At 46.3% G+C, this 24,099-nt stretch overlaps 1 protein-coding gene across 3 annotated transcripts in view; it reads right to left on the bottom strand.

The window, feature by feature from the left end:
* Positions 1 to 811: 811 nt before the first annotated feature.
* Positions 812 to 24,099, bottom strand: part of ripk2 (receptor interacting serine/threonine kinase 2) — a 44,368-nt gene continuing 21,080 nt past the window's right edge. Inside the window, exons 6-11 of one of the 3 annotated variants that reach the window (XM_033020170.1) lie at positions 23,421 to 23,582; positions 13,917 to 14,002; positions 11,717 to 11,797; positions 5,996 to 6,161; positions 4,685 to 4,885; positions 812 to 1,833 (exon numbers count right to left, since the gene is read on the bottom strand). In XM_033020170.1, the coding sequence (XP_032876061.1) occupies positions 1,475 to 1,833; positions 4,685 to 4,885; positions 5,996 to 6,161; positions 11,717 to 11,797; positions 13,917 to 14,002; positions 23,421 to 23,582 (1,055 nt within the window). In that variant the 3' untranslated portion in view covers positions 812 to 1,474. The remainder of the gene's footprint in view (positions 1,834 to 4,684; positions 4,886 to 5,995; positions 6,162 to 11,716; positions 11,798 to 13,916; positions 14,003 to 23,420; positions 23,583 to 24,099) is intronic. The other 2 variants (XM_033020171.1, XM_033020172.1) reach the window with 2 other exon arrangements.

The following is a 24,099-nucleotide window of genomic DNA, read 5'->3' on the forward strand; positions in this document are numbered from 1 at the left end:
ACAATCGAGACATTTACATTGTATGGATACATGATAAGGGAATAAGGTTTAATGCAAGGCAAAGCCAGACGAGTGTGGAGCGATTGTAATATGTGATTGTAGATCTGCTTCTGTGGCTAGCGTGCAAATAGTCCCCTGGGTTGAGCACCATCTTGGAAGCATCTCCCTTTTAAGCTTCAGGAGGGTTGTAAATGGATTGAAGTGCCTTTTCAGCAATTCGAAAACCTTAAATCTGCAATTGGAGTTTTGCAAACCGAGTGAAAACAACATTTCCATTTCAGTTCTGCTAAAAATGTATTCTAAAATTCAGATGTGGACATCACTTATGTTATAAACGAGGCAGAAAAATGATTTTTTTCCCCCTTCAGAAATGCACAATGACATCCAGTCTCAAGTCTCTTAAAGGTACAGTACTATTATCTTGTTGTTCCATACAAGCGCCTTGAGTATTAGAAAGGCGCTATATAAATCCCATCCATTATTATTATACAATGTCACATCCGGGCAAAAGACTACTTTAAACTTTATCACAAGTGATAGGAGCAGAATTAGTCTATTCGGCCCATTAAGCTTACTCCGCCATTCAATCGTGGCTGATGTAACTTTACCTCTCAACCCCATTCTCCTGCCTTCTCCCCCTGACGACCGGTACTAATCAAGAATGTATTGCCTTAAGAATTTCCATTGACTTGGTCTCCACAGTCTTCGTGCTAATGAATTCCACAGATTCACCAACCCTGATTTATCTCTCTACTTGCTGGAGAAACCATGTAATGTGAAAATGCAGACACATTGAACAAAAGGGATTTGGTCATGATAAAATTCAATGCTCGTTTATATGAGAAATATTTAAATGTTAAAAATATTAAATTGTTGCTAGGTCCCACCCATAGTCCAATGAGAAGACAGCTGAAGATGAAACAATCGTGACATTATAACTTATTGGTAACAATAGATCCAAATAAACAAATCTGAACCGTAGTCTAGACACTAGGAACGGCAGATGCTGGTTTACCAAAAACAACCCAATGTGTTGGAACAACTCAGCAGGTCAGGCAAGCGCCCCTGGAGAATAAATGTCCAAAGAAGGAGTCCCAAGAAATTCCTTGCGCGGCACACAGTGGCGCAACGGTAGAGTTGCTGCCTAACAGCACCGTCCCCGATCCTAACTACGAGGTGCTTGTCTGTACGTAGTTCGCGTGGGTTTTCTCCGAGATCACCCGTTTCCTCCCACACTCCAAAGACGTACGGGTTTGTAGACAAATTGGCATCGGTAAAATTGTAAATTGTCCCTCGTGCGCTGGATAGCGTTAGTGTGCGGTCGGCGCGGACTCGGTGGGCCAAGGCCTGTTTCCACGCTGTATCTCTAAACAAAACAAAGCTAAACCAGAAACGTCACCCATCCATGTTCTCCACAGATGCTGCTTGACCCGCTGAGTTACTCCAGCACTATGGGTCTTTTTCAAATCAATTCTCACTTGCTTTTGAGGTGGGTGGGCATCAGGCTCATGAAAGAGACTGGACTGGACAGTGTACATAGATCCGGGTAAGGTTGAAGACCCATCTGCTTGTTGTCCTTTAACTTCTGAACGATGACCCTGGCAAAGTCTTCTCCTTGGTTGTCGCTAGTGTCTAAGAGTTGTCGGATTTTAGCTGTCCTTGTGGGTTTGGTGCTGATGAGCTCATAGTCCTCCTTCATTATTAGGTCACGAGATATCAGGGCGTCCAATGTCTGATTCAGACACGCTTCTGTCATTTGGCAAATAATATCCTCCCTTTTGGTTTGAATCCATTGGTCAGCGACACCTTGTTGGACCGATTCTGCGAAGAAACCTGCACAAGCAACATTCATTAGTGACTGGAGCCCAACACTAACCCCAAGGGAACAAACAATGAACTACCAATGTGTTCGACACTTTGACAAGTTAGATAACAGTAATAACAAGGAATTGTTCATACCAAAGAAAGGCACAAAATGCAGGAGTAACTCGGTGGGCGGCACGGCAACGCATCGGTAGAGTTGCTGCCTTACAGCGCCAGAGACCCCGGTTCGATCCTGACTACGGGTGCAGTCTGCACATAGTTTGTCCTCCCCGTGACCATGTAGGTTTTCTCCAATTTCCTCCCACCTCACAAAGACTCACAGGGTTGTCGGTTAATTGGCTTTGGTTAAATCGTCCGTAGTGTGTAGGATAGTCTTAGTGTACGGTGAGATCACTGGTCGGTGGTGGACTTGGTGGGCCATAGGGCCTGTTTCCGCTCTGTATCTCTGAACTAAACCATCTCAATGGGTCGTGCAGCATCCCTGGAGAACATGGATCGGTGATGTTTGGGTCGGGGCTGAAGAAGTGTCCTGACTGCAAATGTTGCCTATCCATGTTGGCCGGGGATGCTGCCTGACCCACTGAGTTACTCCATTATTTTGTGTCTTTCTTGACTATAAAACAATGTTTGACCATTTTTTTGGGACTAGACCTCTGACAACAGTCGAGGTCAGATAACCCCCTGCCATTCCATTATTCAGAAACCCCAATGGTGCAGTGCCCTGTTCACCAGAGTCCTGTTTCCAGCACTCTTGGTTTAATGAAGAACTTATTACAGCAGTGGTATAGTATGCCTGCCTTCATTGATTAGGGCTTTGAGTATAAGCATCATTTGCAGCATTATAGGACTTTGGTTTATTTGGAAGCAGTTGGAGTATTGCATGCAGTTCAGGCCCATGACAGGACAGATGTGGAGATTCTGGAAAGAGTGCAGAGAAGGTTTACCAGGAGGCCATTGGGATTAGCGGGTATTAGCTATAGGGAGGGGTTGGACAGACTTAGATTGTTTTCTTTGGGACCACCAGAGGTTGAAGGCAGACCTGGTAGAAGCATATAAAATGATGAGAGGCAGAGATAGGGTAGACAGTCAGAACCTTTTTCTCCAGGATGGAAATATCAAAGGCGAGAGGGCACAGCTTTATGGTGAGAGGGGCAAAATATTTAAAGGAGATGTGCGGGGTAAGATTTTGTTTTACACAGAGGGTGGTGACTACCTTGAGCTGGTGGCCATTGTTAGGACGTTCTTTTTAGGAAGGAGATGAGGAGAAATATCTCTAGTGGTGAATCTGTGGAATTCTTTGCCACAGATGGCTGGGAAGGCCGTCAGTGGATATTTTAAAGGCAGAAATAGATAGTTTCTTGATTAGTACGGGTGTCAGAGGAGAGGTTATGGGGAGAAGGCAGGAGAATGGAGTTAGGAGAGATAGATCAGCCATGATTGAATTGGCGGAGTAGACTTAATGGGCCGAATGGCCTAATTCTACTCTTATCACTTATGACCTAAACTAAGTTTGGAAATTCTGCCTGTCTGGTACTACCAATGGCCCGAGTGTGCCAGATTATTAGATTTTATTTACGATACCCAGCAATTTTAGCCGAGGGTTTAAGTGCAGTGAAGGGTAACCAACATGGGAAGATCTACTAAAGTTACGGCAGGTCAGGGCTAAGATTCAAAAACTATCAACTTCCAGTAATGTAGTGCTGGTAAATAATGCATTCTGGAGTCAATCAGGTGTGAGTTATATTCATGCTCAGGTTCCTCGTTTTGCCTGACACTCAACCCCATGAAGAACATTTCACTCTGTGTTTAGATCCGACAAAGAAAATACCATTGATATGCCTTTAGACTTTGGAGATACAGCACGGTAACGGGCCCTTCAGCCCACCGTCCGCACCGACCAGCGATCAGCCCGTACACCAGCATTATCCTACACACACTAGGGACAATTTACAATAGCCAATTAACCTACATACCTAGATACATAGAAATTAGGTGCAGGAGTAGGCCATTCGGCCCTTCGAGCCAGCACCACCATTCAATATGATCATGGCTGATCATCCAACTCAGTATCCCGTACCTGCCTTCTCTCCATACCCCCCGATTCCTTTAGCCACAAGGGCCACATCTAACTCCCTCTTAAATATAGCCAATGAACTGGCCTCAACTACCCTCTGTGGCAGAGAGTTCCAGAGATTCACCACTCTCTGTGTGAAAAAGTTTCTTCTCATCTCGGTCCTAAAGGATTTCCCCCTTATCCTTAAGCTGTGACCCCTTGTCCTGGACTTCCCCAACATCGGGAACAATCTTCCTGCATCTAGCCTGTCCAACCCCATAAGAATTTTGTACGTTTCTATAAGATCCCCTCTCAATCTCCTAAATTCTAGCGAGTATAAGCCAAGTCTATCCAGTCTTTCTTCATATGAATGTCCTGACATCCCAGGAATCAGTCTGGTGAACCTTCTCTGCACTCCCTCTATGGCTATAATGTCCTTCCTCAGATTTGGAGACCAAAACTGTACGCAATACTCCAGGTGTGGTCTCACCAAGACCCTGTACAAGTGCAGTAGAACCTCCCTGCTCCTATACTCAAATCCTTTTGCTATGAATCCTATACTCAAATCCTTTTGCTATGAATCCTATACTCAAATCCTTTTGCTATGATACCGGCATGTCTTTGGAGTGTGGGAGGAAACCGGAGCTCCCGGGGAAACCCCACGGGGTCACGGGGAGAACATACAAATTCCGTACAGACAGCACCCACAGTCAGGATCGAACCCGGGTCTCTGGCGCTGTAAGGCAGCAACTCTACTGCTGCGCAACTGTGTTGCCTCATGGTTGATCACAATATAATTGTACTCACTTGAGGAAGGCTGCAACGTTATGAGTCCCCGTCCGTAGTCGGGCTCGCTTTCTGGAATTCCACTTCGTGGGGCAAAGTTGTTTTCTGGTTGACATATAGCGGTCTGAGGCAAACTGCCTTCGTCTCTGAGCCCAGCTAAAGGTGGTGAGCTCAATTCTTCTTGGCACTTCATACTACACGGTGCATTTGTGTCTGTATGACCAATGCAGTGAGATAGGTTAAACAATAAGCCGCTGATAAAATGGTAAGATTTATTACCAAGTGAAACAATTTAAAAACACAAAAGATAGTATAATAATAAATATGTTCACATGAAATGGCGTGCAAGGAGAGGAACGACCGGAATGTTCACGGGATGACCAGAATGGAGGCGACGGCAAGAGTGGGCCATTGGGGCCAGTTTGCAGCTGGGACTTTAGTTTAGCGATACAGCGGGGAAACAGGCCCTTCGGCCCAGTGGGTCCACGCTGACATGCGATCCCCGCACACTAAAGGGCCTGTCCCACGAGCATGTGACTCCATGCAGCAAGCGCGACCTAACGTGGTCGTTTGAGCCGTACGGCTCGCGGGGCCGGTCCCACTTCGATTGGCGGAGCCGTATGGAGTTGTTCAGAGCTGGTCCCGACATCGCGCGGGGCTCCGAAAAACTGACCGTGTTCAAAAATTCCACGCGGCAACGGCCTGCCGGCCCGCAGCCGCCTCGACGCCGTACGCACCGCCTCGACGCCGTACGCACCGCCTCGACGCCGTACGTCACACGCGAACATCCCACGGACTTCGCTCAAACTTCATGTCACTCACTCGACCTCCGCACGGCCCCCGCTACTGGTTTGGTCGTGATTGCCGCATGGAGTCGCATGCTCGTGGGACAGGCCCTTTTAGGTCGCGCTTGCCGCATGGAGTCGCATGCTCGTGGGACAGGCCCTTTACACTATCCTACACACACACACACATACTAGGGATAATGTAAACTTATACCAAGCCAATTAACCTGCAAACATACATCTTTGGAGTGTGGGAGGAAAGCGAAGATCTCTAAGGAAACCCATGCGTCCACGGGGAGAACGTGCAAACTCCATACAGACAGCACCCGTGGGCAGGATCGAACCCGGGTCTCCGGGGCTGGAAGGCAGCAACTCTACCCGCTGCGCCATCTTGCCGCCCCTACTTGTGTTGTCACCTTTAGTGGGCTATGAACTTGGCCTCCAAGATCCCTCGGCACATCAGCGCTGTGGAGGTCCTCCGCATCTGTTTCACCCCATTGAGTCAAATATCAGCAAAGTAGCATTTTCGGAGGTCACCTTTACTTACTTGTATCCTTGTGTTTGTCAACTCGATCATCCACTAACGTAGGAATTAGGTTGCTTGGAGATAATACGGGAGCAGTTGGTGATAGCTGGTTACATGCTGCTGACATCCGCTGGCAGGAGACATTATCCTGTAGGGAGGACAGGCTACATGGCTCTGCATTCATCGCCTGTGGCACAATAGGATCAGTTCAAAAAGGCGAATTACAAATCGGTTTATGAATATCAAATTACTATAAAATAACTAGCAAGATAGAAACGCTGGAAGTCTTCAAACAATATGGGCGGCACAGTAGCGCAGCGGTAGAGCATAACTTGGGTGGCACATCGGTAGAGCTGATGCCTTGTAGGGACAGAGACGGGTTCAATAGACAATAGACAATAGGTGCAGGAGCAGGCCATTCGAGCCAGCACCGCCATTCAATGTGATCATGGCTGATCATCCCCAATCAGTACCCCGTTCCTGCCTTCTCCCCGTATCCCCTGACTCCTCTATTTTTAAGAGCCCTATCTAGCTCTCTCTTGAAAGCATCCAGAGAACCTGCCTCCAATGCTCTCTGAGGCAGAGAATTCCACAGACTCACCACTCTCTGTGAGAAAAAGTGTTTCCTCGTCTCCGTTCTAAATGGCTTACCCCTTATTCTTAAACTGTGGGCTCAGGTTCTGGTCTCCCCCAACATCGGGAACATGTTTCCTGCCTCTAGCGTGTCCAAGCCCTTATATTTTTCAATGAGATCGCCTCTCATCCTTCCAAACTCCAGAGTGTACAAGCCCAGCTGCTCCATTCTCTCAGCATATGACAGTCATAGAAACATAGAAATTAGGTGCAGGAGTAGGCCATTCGGCCCTTCGAGCCTGCACCGCCATTCAATATGATCATGGCTGATCATCCAACTCAGTATCCCGTACCTGCCTTCTCTCCATACCCTCTGATCCCCTTAGCCACAAGGGCCACATCTAACTCCCTCTTAAATATAGCCAATGAACCGGCCTCGACTACCCTCTGTGGCAGGGAGTTCCAGAGATTCACCACTCTCTGTGTGAAAAAAGTTCTTCTCATCTCGGTTTTAAAGGATTTCCCCCTTATCCTTAAGCTGTGACCCCTTGTCCTGGACTTCCCCAACATCGGGAGCAATCTTCCTGCATCTAGCCTGTCCAACCCCTTAAGAATTTTGTAAGTTTCTATAAGATCCCCTCTCAATCTCCTAAATTCTAGAGAGTATAAACCAAGTCTATCCAGTCTTTCTTCATAAGACAGTCCTGACATCCCAGGAATCAGTCTGGTGAACCTTCTCTGCACTCCCTCTATGGCAATAATGTCCTTCCTCAGATTTGGAGACCAAAACTGTACGCAATACTCCAGGTGTGGTCTCACCAAGACCCTGTACAACTGCAGTAGAACCTCCCTGCTCCTATACTCAAATCCTTTTGCTATGAAAGCTAACATACCATTCGCTTTCTTCACTGCCTACTGCACCTGCCTGCCCACTTTCAATGACTGGTGTACCATGACACCCAGGTCTCGCTGCATCTCCCCTTTTCCTAGTCGGCCACCATTTAGATAATAGTCTGCTTTCCCGTTTTTGCCACCAAAATGGATAACCTCACATTTATCCACATTATACTGCATCTGCCAAACATTTGCCCACTCACCCAGCCTATCCAAGTCACCTTGCAGTCTCCTAGCATCCTCCTCACAGCTAACACTGCCCCCCAGCTTAGTGTCATCCGCAAACATGGAGATATTGCCTTCAATTCCCTCATCCAGATCATTAATATATATTGTAAATAGCTGGGGTCCCAGCACTGAGCCTTGCGGTACCCCACTAGTCACTGCCTGCCATTGTGAAAAGGACCCGTTTACTCCTACTCTTTGCTTCCTGTTTGCCAGCCAGTTCTCTATCCACATCAATACTGAACCCCCAATGCCGTGTGCTTTAAGTTTGTAAACTAATCTCTTATGTGGGACCTTGTCGAAAGCCTTCTGGAAGTCCAGATACACCACATCCACTGGTTCTCCCCTATCCACACTATTAGTTACATCCTCGAAAAATTCTATAAGATTCGTCAGACATGATTTACCTTTTGTAAATCCATGCTGACTTTGTCCAATGATTTCACCACTTTCCAAATGTGCTGCTATCCCATCTTTAATAACTGACTCTAGCAGTTTCCCCACTACCGATGTTAGACTAACTGGTCTGTAATTCCCCATTTTCTCTCTCCCTCCCTTCTTAAAAAGTGGGGTTACGTTTGCTACCCGCCAATCCTCAGGAACTACTCCAGAATCTAAAGAGTTTTGAAAGATTATTACTAATGCATCCACTATTTCTGGAGCTACTTCCTTAAGTACTCTGGGATGCAGCCTATCTGGCCCTGGGGATTTATCGGCCTTTAATCCATTTAATTTACCCAACACCACTTCCCGGCTAACCTGGATTTCACTCAATTCCTCCAACTCCTTTGACCCGCGGTCCCCTGCTATTTCCGGCAGATTATTTATGTCTTCCTTAGTGAAGACGGAACCAAAGTAGTTATTCAATTGGTCCGCCATATCCTTGTTCCCCATGATCAACTCACCCGGGAATTAACCATGTAAACCTACGCTGCACTCCCTCAATAGCAAGAATCCTGACTACAGGTGCTCGTCTTTATGGAGTTCGTATGTTCTCCCCATGGTTTTTATCAGAGATCTTCAGTTACCTCCCACACTCCAAAGACGTACAAGTTTGGAGGTTAATTGGTTTGGTTAAAGTGGAAATTGTCCCCAGTGTGTGTAGGGTGGTGCTAGGGTGCGGGGATCGCTGGTCGGCGTGGACTTGGTGAACCGAAGGGCCTGTTTCCACGCTGTATCTCTAAACTAAACTAAAGTTGGCAGCGAGACAGGAATGAATGCATGACCGGGAGATGGCACGCATGCACCTCCCACATAATCGCTATTATTTAAAAAAAGAAGTTCACTGGAGGGATGTGGGATTTCCAGAATGAGTCAGCCATTCTCCTAGACGGCCCTGAGCGGTAACATCACCTGTCCATGTTTCCCAGCGATGCTGCCCGACCCGTAGAAACAGGAACTACAGATGCTGCTTTACCAAGGAAAGCAGGTAGTGAGCAGGTGTGGAACCCTGGTGGTGGTCGAGGTGTGGTTAAATCGACAATGTCGTTAGGCCATTGTGTTCATCTGTTATGCCATTGAGCGTCATGGGGTGATGGCTAGATTTTATATTGCTGGATATTGTCACTGCCTGGCACTTCTAACGTTATTATTACTTATGTCTGGCAACAAACGTCTGCCCTGATCTTCTAACGCCGTTTTTTTGTACCCCCATGGCAACTTTTTTTTCTGCTAGTAATTTTCCACAGTAACTTTAAAGTGGTTTTCTAATTCCTGATCAAAGTTATGTTGTAGCCAATTTGGCCCACATAATAGTTTCAGTTTCAGTTCCGTTTAGTTTACGTAGAATAGCTTTTGTTGCGTGCCAGCCAGGTCAGCAGAAAGACAACGCATAATTGCAATCGAGCCATTTGCAGAGTATAGATACATGATAAAGGAATAAGGTTTAGTGCAAGGTAAAGCCAGCAAAGTCCGATCAAGGATAGTCCGAGGGTCACCAATGAGGTAGATAGTAGTTCAACACTGCTCTCTGGTTGTAGTAGGATGGTTCAATTGCATGCTAACTGCTGGGAAGAAACTGTACCTAAATCTGGAGGTGTGCATTTTCACACTTCTCGACCTTTCGCCCAATGCGAGAGGGGAGAACAGGGAGTGGCAGGGTGCTGCATGTTCTTTCGTTATGCTGCTGGCCTTGCCGAGGCTGTGTGAGGTGTAGATGGAGTCAATGGAAGGGAAGGTTGGTTTGTGTACAAACAGTGTTCTCCAATTTACCAGTCGTGTTAGATCCAATTTGCACTGTGGAAACATGCCTTGCAGCAGACCTGCCTGTGTTAATATTTCAGTGAGTGCTGCAAGTGTGCAAACGTACAGTGCAGAACTTTTCTGGGGCTGAAGCACACCGAGATACAAACCCATTCTCCTCCAAGAGGTTCATGCGACTGAACTGAGCAATGGCATATTTCTGACCTAACAACGGAAAGGAAAGTTGGGCCATTGGGTTCGGTTTAGTTTAGAGATACAGCGTGGAAACAGGCCCATCGGCCCACCATGCCCTCGCCGACCATCGATCACCCGTGCACTAGTCCGATCCAACGCACTAGGAACTATTTTACAAAAGCCAATTAACCTGCACATCTTTGGAGCGTGGGAGGAAACCGGAGCACCCGGAGAAAACCCACGTGGTTAAGAGGGAGAACATACAAACTCCGTACAGACAGCACCTGTAGTCAGGAATGAACTCGAGTCTCTACTCTACCGCTGCGCCACTGTACCGTCCTAGAGTGAACCTTGTAGCAGCTTCCACCGTCAACAAAATAAGATGGTGAAGGGCCCGTCCCACTTGGGCGTCACGCAGGTGGCGCGCGAGGATTTTGAGAATCACCAAAATCCTGGGGCGCTACGGTGCGTCACAGCCTACGCCACCACGTGCCATGCGCGCGTAATGCACGCCATGCGCGCATCATGACGGGTAAATGATGTTGCGTAAATGACGCGCAAATGAAGCGCAAGTGGGACAGACCCTTGAACGTAGTTTTACGGTGTGGGAATTGTGTGCGACTGCGTATCGAACCCGGGTCTCAGGTGCAGGAAGGCAGCAACTGGACCATCGCACCACTGTGCCACCACCTTATATAGCGTTTAATTTTCATTGTAAGCATCCTGCTCAAGGCGTGAAACTGGCTTTAATAAGTAACTCCTGCTTATATCTCTACAGTCATTTACTGTAAAACAGTTATTTTCCCACCCCGGACACTCCCTGTTTGAACTGTTGCCGTCGGGCAGACGGTACAGATCTACAAGGACAAGGACAAACAGACTTAAAAACAGTTTTTACCCCACTGCTATAAAGGCACTAAATGTAGCCGCCAAGGAACGCAGGGGCGATACATACATACATGAAATCGACAGAAGGATGTAGGGCTGGGTGTTTATGCGTGCTATTTTTATGATATTTATTTTAGTTGTTTATCTTTTTTAATATTTTACCTTGTATGTATCGTTAGCTTTTAGAAATGTTTGAATGGTGCACTGACTGGCTGACATTTTACAATTTCGTTGTACATGGTTCATGTTACAATGACAATAAAGAAACTATTCTATTCTACTATTCTATTACTGTAATAATACAGTAAATTTAATCTTTAATTTTGGCCAAGGACAATGCAACCAAGGAAAACTACGTGGTTTTGTTGAAGTACAAGCTGATTGGTAGTTTAGTTTTAGTTTAGAGACGCAGCGCGGAAACCGGCCCTTCGGCCCACCGGGTCCGTGCCGACCAGCGATCCCCGCGTATTAACTCTCTCCTACACACACAATGGACAATTTTCACATTTACCAAGCAAATTTACCTACATACTCGTACGTCTTTGGAGTGTGGGAGGAAACTGAAGATCTCGGAGAAAACCGACGCCTGTCACGGGGAGAATGTATAAACTCCATACAGGTCGAACCCAGGTCTCCGGCGCTGCAAGTGCAGCAAGGCAGCAACTCTACCACAGCGCCACAGTGACCGCCATATTGTTTAACCCTACCTCCCATCGCCCATTGTTCAAGTTCAACACGCACGCTTCCCCCAAACACAGACATTTGTATAAGGCTTATATTTATTACCTGCACGGGTATATTAAGTGTCTTCAAATCTCCATTTATCTTTTCATATGATGCTGAGAAATAGCCTGAGGCACAATTCCCCTGCAATTATTAAAATATATATTTATTTGCATTCTTTGTATGCTCACATACATGACATAACTATATTCTCTTCATGGAGTGTACACAGCCACCGTTAACCTACTTCAGTCCAATCAGTATTGATTGATCTTGATTGGAAGCAGAATTTGCCAATAACCATCCTAAATCTGGCTTTTATCGATTTAATGTGAGGCCTTCTAGTTCAATTCTTACAATAGCATTGGGGAGAGTCTAGGACCAGAGGCCAGAGCCTCAGAATAAGAGGATGTTCCTTTAGAAAGGAGATGAGAAGAGATTTATTTAGTCAGAGGGTGGTGGATCTGTGAAATTCTTGGTCACAGACGGCTGTGGAGGCCAAGTCGATGGGCATTTTTGAGGCGAAGATTGACATATTCTTCATTAGTACGGGAGTCGGGAGTTACGGGGAGAAGGCAGGAGAATGGGGTTGAGAGGGACAGGTAGATTAACCATGATTGAATGGCAGAGTAGACTTGATGGGCCGAATGGCCTAATTCTGCTGCTAGAAATGGACATATATCCCTTTCCCATGTGTGTACATAAACAACCACAGATGCTGGTTTACACCAGAGATCGACACAAAATGCTGGAGTAATTCAGCAACTCTTTCGGGTGGAAAGACCTGAAGAAGGGTTTTGACCCAAACCGTCACCTGTTCCTTCTCTCCAGTGATGCTGCCTGATCTAAAGATAGCGGAGTCAGGGGATATGGGGAGAAGGCAGGAACGGGGTACTGATTGTGGATGATCACATTGAATGGCGGTGCTGGCTCGAAGGGCCGAATGGCCTACTCCTGCACCTATTGTCTCGCTGAGATACTCCAGCATTTTGTGTCCATCCTTTCCGATGAGATGTTCCTTTACAAAATCACTGGAGGGGCATCGTCCATCAAGGTCAACGCAACAGTTCTCCCCGTCCTTCTTCACATTTGTCTACGGGAGGCATCCCCAGGGCATGAAGGTGGCCGGGCAAGGAGAGGGACAATAGTGCGTTGGACGATCCAGACAGTGGAGATGGCTGCAATGGGCCTTTATAGCCAGCTGTAGCTGGGACTCCGAAATGGTGCCAAAACCTGGAGACTCTTGCATATGGGCTCAGTGGGTCGTTTCTATACGTTTTGAACTTAATCTGGGATTGTCATAAAGGATACGGGTAGAATTAGGACATTTGGCCCATCAAGCCTACGCCATTCAATCATGGCTGATCTATCCCTCCCTCCCAACCCCATTCTCCTGGCTTCTCCCCATAACCTCTTACACCTGTTCATACATCTATGTATGTAGGACGATAATTTTACTGAACTGCATGCAAAAAAAGAAAAAGAAAAAAAAAGAATTTCACTGTAGGCTGGAAGAATTGAAGAACCAGTGAATTTAACCATTCGAGGAGCAATTATCAATGCTGCTACAATTTTGAGTTTAGTTTAGAGATACAGCACGGAAACAGGCCCCTTGGCCCACCGGGTCCCCACCGACCAGCGATCCCCGCATATTAACACCATCCTACACACACTAGGGACAATCTTTACATTATCAAGCCAATTTACCTGCACACCTGTACGTCTTTGGAGTGTGGGAGGAAACCGAAGATCCCGGAGAAAACCCACGCAGGACACGGGGAGAATGTACAAACTCCAACTCCGTACAGACAGCACCTGTGGACGGGATCGAACCCGGGTCTCCGGCGCTGCAAGCGCTGTAAGGCAGCAACTCTACCGCTGCGCCACCATGACCACCCTTCTATTATTGGACCCAAAATTCTATGCACTTCTGTCTGTATCAAATATAATGTTTCAAATATGGTCTGTCTAGATTTCACTTGGAAATGACTTCTTTGAAGTGGTCCAATACTTTTTACACTAATTCAGTTCTATTGATTCTGCTCATACCTACATTATTCAATTCCATGTAAGCGGTTTGGACTGAAATGTTTGCTTATAAAGTTATGACAAATGACAATTTCACTAATCCTCCGGTTTTCCCAAATGGCTCTATATCTGCATCTTTTCCACCAAGGAGATTATATTTACATCACCGCACACTGCACTGTATTGATTTAATTAAAATATTTTAACCGGTGGAGTTAAATAAAAATGTACTTACTTTAGCTCGTTTGAGGTACAGAACATCTTCAAGCAGAGTCAGTTCACTAAATGTCCGAACTACAGGTTCCAATTCTATGAGGCACTCTGCAAACAAATAAGGATTAGATCAATGGATTTGTCTTTTTTTTTTTTTTAAGGTAGACAAAAATGCTGGAGAAATGCAGCGGGTGAGGCAGCATCATTGGAGCGACACAATAGGCGACGTTTCAGGTCGAGACCCTTCTTCAGACAGATGTTCGGGTGGGGGTTCGGGAAAAAGAAAGGAGGAGGCGGAGACTGTAGGCCGTGGGAGAGCAGGGAAGGGGAGGGGAAGGAGGGAGAAACCTGAAATTGGAGAAGTCAATGTTCATACCGCTGGGGTTTTTAAAAAAAAAGTTTAGTTTAGAAATACAGTCCGCACCGACCAGCGATCCCCGCATATTAACACTACCCTACAAGGGACAATTTTTACATTTACACTGAGACAATTAACCTGCAAACCTGTACGTCTTTGGGAGTGTGGGAAGAAGCCGAAGATCTCAGAGAAAACCCATGCAGTCACGGGGAGAACATATAAACTCCGTACAGACAGCACCCATAGTCGGGATCGAACTCGGGTCTCTGGCACTATAAGGCAGAGGCTCTACCGCTGCCCATCCATGCCGCCCATTTTTCTCTTAAAAATTTGTAACTACCTACTTCACATCTTCCCCATTGCACATTGTAACACAGATGTAGGATTGGAAATTCTGTAAGATTCCTTTCAGCATATCCCACACTAAATTAGCCAAATCAGCATTAAACATTTTTGAAATTTCCTTGTTGTGGGTGGCATGGTGGCGCAGCGGTAGAGTTGCTGCATAATAGCGCCAGAGTCCCGGGTCCGATCCTGATACGTGTGCTGTCTGTACGGAGTTTGTACCTTCTCCCCGCGACCTGCATGGATTTTCTCCAGGAGCTCTGGATTCCTCCCACATTCCAAAGACGTACAGGTTTGTAGGTTAATTGGCTTGGTATAAGTGTAAATTGTCCCCAGTGTGAGTAGGACAGTGTTGGCGTGCGGGGATCGCTGGTCGGCGCGGACTAGGCGGCAGAAGGGCCTGTTTCCGTGCTGTATCTCTAAACTAAACCAAACTAACAAAACAAACCCACCGAGTCCACGCCGACCAGCGATCCCCACACGCTAAGGCTATCCAAATGAACAATATACAATTTTACCAAAACCAATTAACCTACAAACGTGTATGTGTGGGATAAAACCGGAACAACTGGAAGACAGCAACTGCTGCTGTGCCACCGTACCACCTGGGAGTCATCCAGGTCAGGCCAAGTGTGTTTGTTTATTAGGCAACTGGCCGTAATTAGACTCATGAAGTTCAAACCTAGCCAATTTCTCCCCCACAATCCTCCTTCATTTTTCCATGGTTACACACTCCTGTCCTACTGCACAGTCCTGGCATCAGAAGGCAGATTGTAATTTGATACTTATCCTGCATTCAAATCCAAAGCAAACAGCCCCACATAGTTGGAGATATGCTGCAGGAAACCAATCCTGCATGTCCACATGAAGCTCTATATCCTGTATGTCCACATGAAGCTCTATGCGACTGTTTAACAGAGAACTTTCTGCAAAGTGTCATAGAGTCATACAGCGGGGAAACAGGCCCTTCAGCCCAACTTGCCCACAGTGGCCAACGTGCCCCATCTACACTAGTCGCACCAGCCTGCATTTGTTCCATATCCCTCTAAACCGGTCCTATCTATGTACCCGTCTAACTGTTTCTTAAATGTTGGGATTGTCCCTGCCTCAACTACCTCCTCCGGCAGCTCGTTCGATACACCCACCACCCTTTGTGTGAAAACGTTACCCCTCTTGATGGATGTATGGATGCAACGGTGGAACTGGCAGGATAACCAAGGTTGGGGAGGGGCGGAGAGGGAGGGAATGCAGGGGTTACTTGAAATTGGAGAAATCAATATTCATACTGCAGCCGGAGACTTGATGTCTCATGAGAGAGACATAGATTGGCTGAGACCAGGAGAACAAAGAAGCGGTGTGAAAATGGTCACGTGATGGACATCTGGTGAGAACAGAGTTGAAGGTAACTTCATGGCTATGTCGTGTGGCCGTGAGAAGATACAGTGTCTGGGGACGGCCATTTTGCAAAGGAACTGTATGATGAGAATGAAAACATGAACAGGCAACATACTGTAATTAAGAACACTCTAGCCTGTGATAAGGAACGAAGATGTGTTTTGTTTATTCCGCACTTGGATGAGTGACAACTTGATTGACTTCAGAATTGTGAGAGCCTTGGGTTAGAACAAAGGCTTCCTTTAGCAACTCCCCCTCCCAGAGTGAGCAACACCGGAAATTGGAGGAACAGCACCTCATATTCCGCCTGGGTTGCTTGCGTCCGGATGGCTTGAACGTTGAATTCTCCCAGTTCTGCTAGCCCTTGCTGTCTCCTCCCCTTCCTTAACCCTCGAGCCGTCTCCTCCCATCCCCCTGCCCTCGGGCTCCTCAGCCTCCCTTTTTCCTTCCTTCTCCCCCCCACCCCCCATCAGTCTGAAGAAGGGTTTCGGCCCGAAACATCGCCTATTTCCTTCGCTCCATAGATGCTGCTGCACCCGCTGAGTTTCTCCAGCATTTTTGTGTACCTTCCTTGTGGAATTCTCTGCCACAGAAGAAGGCCAGAGTGAAGGCAAATTCACTGGATATTTTCAAGAGAGAGTTAGATTTAGCTCTTGAGGCTATGTGAAACAAGGGATATGAGGAAAAAGCCGGAACGGGGTACTGATTTTAGATGATCAACCATGATCATATTGAATGATGGTGCTGGCTCGAAGGATCAAATGGCCCACTCCTGCATCTAATTTCTGTGTTTCTATAACTGCTTCCAAGTCATGTGTTTTGCGATTTAGTATAAGAAGTGATAAGTTGAAATAGTAAAGTAAATGAGAAGTTATTAGAAGTCAATAGTTTGCATGCATGTTTAAGTTACTCAAGAGTTAATAAAGTTACTCAAGTGTTGTACTACTAAACCTTGGTTTAGAGTCTTTAGTTCGACATGTCTGTTGATACCCTGTAGAGGTAATAGGGTCAATAATACCTCTCGGTGGTCAGCTGCCCAAGCAAGATACGAGGGGGTGTTCCACCAATTTGCGTGTGGCCTCACTCTGACAGTGGAGTAGGCCCAGGAGAGAAAGGTCAGTATGGGAATGGGAAGGGGAGGTAAAACCTTTGGCAACCGGGAGATCGCGTTGGGCAAGGCGGACTGAGCGCAGGTGTTCAGTGAAACGATAACCCCGTCTCACTGATATATAGGGAGTCCATGCTGAGAACAATGGAGACAGTAGATGCCTGGAGTCTCATTTGGGTCAACCTGGTAAGGGCAGCGTACATGCTTCTCTGAAGGACCTTTCCGAATAAAATCCAATTTTACAATGTACAAACAAGGAACTGCAGATGCTGGTTTACAACAAAAAAAAAGACACAAAGTGTGGAGTAACTCAGGGGGTCAGGCAGCTTTTCTGGAGAACATGGATTGGGATGTTTCAGGTAGGGTCCCTTCTTCTGAGCATCACCTGTGCTGTCACTAGTTCTATCCTACACACTAGGGACAACTTACAGAAGCCAATTAACCTTTCTTGGTTTGGTTTCTTGGTCCTCCAAAATATTCCAAATGGAATTTAAACTGGAGATGGTGAAGGGAGGGATTAAGCCAGAAAGGGTTATTGGGAAGAAAGAGCTACTTTAAATTTAGTTGCATCTGGTTGGGTAACTATAGTTGGGTGGAGATTATTCCATGCTTTAATTGTGCGGGGGAAGAACAAATTGCTGTACACATCTGTCTTTGTAGCTGCAAGTCTTTGGAATGTGGGAGGAAACTGGAGCACCCGGAGAAAACAGGGAGAACATGTAAATTCCACACCTGTAGTCGGGATCGAACCCGGGTCCCCGGAGCTGTGAGGCAGCAACTCTACCACTGCACAGCTTTGGAGGTTTACCAGAATGCTGCCTGGATTAGAGGGAGTCAGCTACAAGAAGAGGCTGGATAAACTTGGATTGTTTTCTCTGGAAAGTTTAGACACCTCCATGACACCACCCCTCATCTTCCCGAGCTCTAAGGAATGTTGGAAACTTGATAGAAGTACATAACATTATGAGAGGCATAGATAGGTTGGACAGTCGGGACCTTTTTTCCAGGAAATGTCCAACACTACAAGGCCTATCCATAGGGTGAGAGGGGGGAGTCTAATGGAGATGTGCAGGGAAGGTGTTGATTACATGGAGCATGGTGGGAGCCTGCAATGCATTGTGGTAGTGACGGCAGACACAATGGCGGCATATACAGCAAGAAGCTTTTAGATAGGCTCATGGAAGGGCAAGGAAGGGCAAGGGGCTTTCTTTCACAGAGGCCCGGGACCGTTGGAGCGAGTGGAGGAGGGTCAGGGCGGTGAGTATATAAATCGGGCGCGGGGCTTTCTTTCACAGAGGCCCGGGAACCGTTGGAGCGAGTGGAGGAGGGTCAGGGCTTTTACCGAAATCTGTAACGTTCCACACTTCATAGGGAGGGTTCTGGTGGAAGCCGCTGATTGGCGGAAGCAGACTAGAGGAAGCAGCTGATTGGGTGCAACCTCAGGTTAGCATTTCTGCTTTCTGGTTAAAGGTACAGTGCATTAGTAAAGGTACAGTGGGCTAAGAGTACAGTGGGCTAAAGGTACAGTGCTTTAGTAAAGGTACAGTGAGCTAAGGGTACAGTGGGCTAAAGGTACAGTGCTTTAGTAAAGGTACAGTGAGCTAAGGGTACAGTGGGCTAAAGGTACAGTGCTTTAGTAAAGGTACAGTGGGCTAAAGGTACAGTGGGCTAAGGGTACAGTGCTTTAATAAAGGTACAGTGAGCCAAGGGTACAGTGGGCTAAGGGTACAGTGAGCCAAGGGTACAGTGGGCTAAAGGTACAGTGCTTTAGTAAAGGTACAGTGCTTTTTGTTTATATAATAAAGGTGCAATTTAAAGGTCAAGAAGGAGCAGCTGTTGTGAGTCAGATACCTGCTGATTTCTCCCAGCAGTTTCTATTGTATTGTACTTGTATCGGATCCAGGGTAAGGCGGGAGAATGACAGCCAGAGCAGTGTACTGTTCTGGATGTCAGATGTGGGAGGTCATGGTGTCGGATGACACCCTCCAGACGTCCACATCTGCACCAGGTGCAGAGAGATGAGGCTCCTAAGGGACCGTATTAGGATCCTGGAGCAGCAGCTCGATGACCTCTGTCTGGTCAGGGAGAGTGAGGAGGTCATAGAGGGGAGTTATAGGGAGGTGATCACTCCAAAACCACGGGAGAGAGACATGTGGGTCACGCTAAGGAAGGGCAAGGGGCAGAGGCAGGGACGAGTGAGTACTCCAATGTCGGTACACCTTGCAAATAAGTACTCCTGTTTGAGTACGGATGGGGGTGACAGCCTACCCGGGGGTAGCGACAGCGGACGGGCCTCCAGCACAGAGACCGGCCCTGTTGCTCCGAAAGGTAGGGACAAAAAGAAGAGGGCAATAGTAATTGGGGACTCTATTGTTAGGGGGTCGGATAGGCGATTCTGTGGACGCAGTCGGGAGACCAGGATGGTGGTCTGCCTCCCTGGTGCCAAGGTCTCGGACGTGTCTCAACGCATCCAAGATATCCTGAAATCAGAGGGAGAGGAGCCTGAGGTCGTGGTACATATAGGTACCAATGACATAGGTAAAAAAAGGGAAGAGGTCCTGAAGGGAGGATTTAGGGAGTTGGGAGGAGAGTTAAGGAAAAGGACCAAAAAGGTAACAATCTCAGGATTACTGCCTGTGCCACGCGACAGTGAGAGTAAGAATGGAGCGAGGTGGAGGATAAATGCGTGGCTGAAAGACTGGTGCAGAGGGCAGGGATTCAAGTTTCTGGATCATTGGGACTTCTTTTGGGGAAGGTGGGACCTGTACAGAAAGGATGGGTTGCACTTGAACCCGAGGGGGACCAATATCCTGGCGGGGAAATTTGCAAAGGCTACTGGGGAGACTTTAAACTAGAATGGTTGGGGCGAGGGACTCAAATAGAGAAAGCTAGTAGACAGAATGGGAGGCAGGAAGCAGAAAAGGGAAGCACTCGGACACAAGAGGAGAAAGAAAAAAAAGGAAATAAACAGAGAATAAGAGACGGGGGGTTTCTTAAATGTGCATATTTTAATGCTAGGAGCATTGTAAGAAAGGTGGATGAGCTTAGAGTCTGGATAGACACCTGGAAGTATGATGTTGTGGCGATCAGTGAAACATGGTTGCAGGAGGGCTGTGATTGGAAACTAAATATTCCAGGATTTCGTTGCTTCAGGTGTGATAGAATTGGAGGGGCAAGAGGTGGAGGTGTTGCATTGCTAGTCAGGGAAGATATTACAGCAGTGCTTTGGCAGGATAGATTGGAGGGCTCATCTAGGGAGGCTATTTGGGTGGAACTGAGAAGTGGGAAAGGTGTAGCAACACTTATAGGGGTGTATTATAGACCGCCAAATGGGGAACGAGATTGGAAGAGCAAATATGTAAGGAGATAGCAGATATTAGTAGTAAGCACAAGGTAGTGATTGTGGGAGATTTCAACTTTCCACACATAGACTGGGAAACACATTCTGTAAATGGGCTGGATGGTTTGGAGTTTGTAAAATGTGTGCAGGATAGTTTTTTGCAGCAATACATAGAGGTACCCACTAGAGGAGGGGCAGTGCTGGACCTCCTGTTAGGAAATGAGACGGGACAGGTGGCGGAGGTATGCGTTGGGGAGCACTTCGGGTCCAGTGATCACAATACCATTAGTTTCAATATAATTATGGAGAAGGTCAGAACTGGACCTAGGGTTGAGATTTTTGATTGGAGAAAGGCTAACTTTGATGAGATGCGAGATGATTTAAAAGGAGTGAACTGGGACATTTTGTTTTATGGGAAAGATGTAGAAGAGAAATGGAGGACATTTAAAGGGGAAATTTTAAGAGCACAGAATCTTTATGTTCCTGTTCGGTTGAAAGGAAACAGTAAAAATTGGAAAGAGCCATGGTTTTCAAGGGAAATTGGACATCTTGTTCGGAAAAATGGGGGAGATCTACAATAATTATAGGCAGCATGAAGTAAATGAGGTGCTTGAGGAGTATAAGGAATGTAACAAGAATCTTAAGAAAGAAATTAGAAAAGCTAAAAGAAGATATGAGGTTGCTTTATCCAAAGGGTTTCTACAGCTATATTAATAGCAAAAGGATAACGAGGGATAAAATTGGTCCATTGGAGAGACAGAGTGGACAGCTATCTGCAGAGCCAAAAGAGATGGGGGAGATATTGAACAATTTCTTTTCTTCGGTATTCACCAAGGAGAAGGATATTGAATTATGTGAGGTAAGGGAAACTAGTAGAGTAGCTATGGATACTATGAGTTTCAAAGTAAAAGAAGTACTGACACTTTTGAAAAATATAAAAGTGGATAAGTCTCCAGGTCCTGACAGGATATTCCCTAGGACATTGAGGGAAGTTAGTGTAGAAATAGCCGGGGCTATGACAGAAATATTTCAAATGTCATTAGAAACGGGAATAGTCCCCGAGGATTGGCGTACTGCGCATGTTGTTCCATTGTTTAAAAAGGGTTCTAAGAGTAAACCTAGCAATTATAGACCTGTTAGTTTGACTTCAGTGGTGGGCAAATTAATGGAAAAGATACTTAGAGATAATATATATAAGCATATGGATAAACGGGGTCTGATTAGGAACAGTCAGCATGAATTTGTGCCTGGAAGGTCATGTTTGACTAATCTTCTTGAATTTTTTGAAGAGGTTACTAGGGAAATTGACGAGGGTAAAGCAGTGGATGTTGTCTATATGGACTTTAGTAAGGCCTTTGACAAGGTTCCTCATGGAAGGTTGGTTAAGAAGGTTCAACTGTTGGGTATAAATGCAGGAATAGCAAAATGGATTCAACAGTGGCTGAATGGGAGAAGCCAGAGGGTAATGGTGGATGGCTGTTTGTCGGGTTGGAGGCAGGTGACTAGTGGGGTGCCTCAGGGATCTGTGTTGGGTCCTTTGTTGTTTGTCATGTACATCAATGATCTGGATGAAGGGGTGGTAAATTGGATTAGTAAGTATGCAGATGATACCAAGATAGGGGGTGTTGTGGATAATGAAGAGGATTTCCAAAGTCTACAGAGTGATTTAGGCCATTTGGAAAATGGGCTGAAAGATGGCAGATGGAGTTTAATGCTGATAAATGTGAGGTGCTACACCTTGGCAGGACAAATCAAAATAGGACGTACATGGTAAATGGTAGGGAATTGAAGAATACAGTTGAACAGAGGGATCTGGGAATAACCGTGCATAGTTCCTTGAAGGTGGAATCTCATATAGATAGGGTGGTAAAGAAAGCTTTTGGTATGCTAGCCTTTATAAATCAGAGCATTGAGTATAGAAGCTGGGATGTAATGTTAAAATTGTACAAGGCATTGGTGAGACCAAATCTGGAGTATGGTGTACAATTTTGGTCGCCCAATTATAGGAAGGATGTCAACAAAATAGAGAGAGTACAGAGGAGATTTACTAGAATGTTGCCTGGGTTTCAACAACTAAGTTACAGAGATAGGTTGAATAAGTTAGGTCTTTATTCTCTGGAGCGCAGAAGGTTAAGGGGGGACTTGATAGAGGTCTTTAAAATGATGAGAGGGATAGACAGAGTTGATGTGGACAAGCTTTTCCCTTTGAGAATAGGGAAGATTCAAACAAGAGGACATGACTTCAGAATTAAGGGACAGAAGTTTAGGGGTAACATGAGGGGGAACTTCTTTACTCAGAGAGTGGTAGCGGTGTGGAATGAGCTTCCAGTGGAAGTGGTGGCGGCAGGTTCGTTGGTATCATTTAAAAATAAATTGGATAGGCATATGGATGAGAAGGGAATGGAGGGTTATGGTATGAGTGCAGGCAGGTGGGACTAAGGGAAAAAAGTTGTTCGGTACGGACTTGTAGGGCCGAGATGGCCTGTTTCCGTGCTGTAATTGTTATATGGTTATATGGTTATATGGAATAGAGGGATATGGATCATGCACAGGCAGATGAGATCAGTTCAGCTTGGCATGGTGTCCAGCACAAACATTGTGGGATGAAGTACCCATCCTTGTGCTGTACTTTGTAGAGCTGCAGCGCAGAAACAGGCCCTTCGGCCCACCGAGTCCGCTCCGACCAGCAATCCCCGTACAATAACACTACCCCACACACACTGGGGACAATTTTTGCATGTCATTTACACCAAGCCAATTAACCTACAAACCTGTACGTCTTTGGAGTGTGGGAGGAAACCGAAGATCGCAGAGAAAACCCACGCAGGTCACGGGGAGAACGTACAAACTCTGTACAGACATGCGCCCCATGGTCAGGATCGAACCCGGGCCTGTGGAGCTGCAAGGCAGCAACTCTACCGCTGCGCCACTGTGCCATGCCGTTCTACGTGCTATAGATGGCACATTTATGCCAACTCACTAATAAATGAAGGTCGCTCATTGGGGTTTTGCGACCAGCCGGTTGTTATCAGCTCCAGCAGAGCTTCACGGCTGGGGATGTCCAGAGGCAAGCTCTCCTCACTGATGTCGGGTCTCGTGCCCCTCAGTACACTGAACATGACCTGAACTGGGTTGGTAGCATCTGTGAAAGGAGAAGTGGATACAAGTTTAGTACAGTTTACAGATACAGTGCGGAAACAGGCCCTTCAGCGACCGAGTCCGCACCAACCAGTGATCCCCGTACACTAACACTACCCGACAGTAGACCTACCGCTAGGCTACAGTGAAGAAACATTTCTATGGGATGAACAAAACCTACTTCCAATCAATTAAAATGTAAGAATATATATTTCCAGGATAAATAATGCAGAAATACAGAGCATGTAGAAATATTCAATCAGTTTTGTTGGGAACAATTTGGGTGTGCCATAGTTTTTAGTGTCGATTTATTTTTTCTTCATGGCACTGTCACTGTTATAAGGAAATGTGTAGGAAGGAACTGCAGGTGCTGGTTTAAACCGAAGATAGACACAAAATGCTGGAGTAATTCAGCGGGACAGGCAGAATCTCTGGAGAGAAGGAATAGGTGACGTTGTGGGTTGAGACCCAACTTCAGATAAGGAAATATGGCAGCTGGTTCATGCACACAATAAAAACTC

This window comes from Amblyraja radiata, chromosome 4 (genome assembly GCF_010909765.2).
Source record: "Amblyraja radiata isolate CabotCenter1 chromosome 4, sAmbRad1.1.pri, whole genome shotgun sequence".
In the NCBI taxonomy this organism is placed as follows: Eukaryota; Metazoa; Chordata; class Chondrichthyes; order Rajiformes; family Rajidae; genus Amblyraja; species Amblyraja radiata.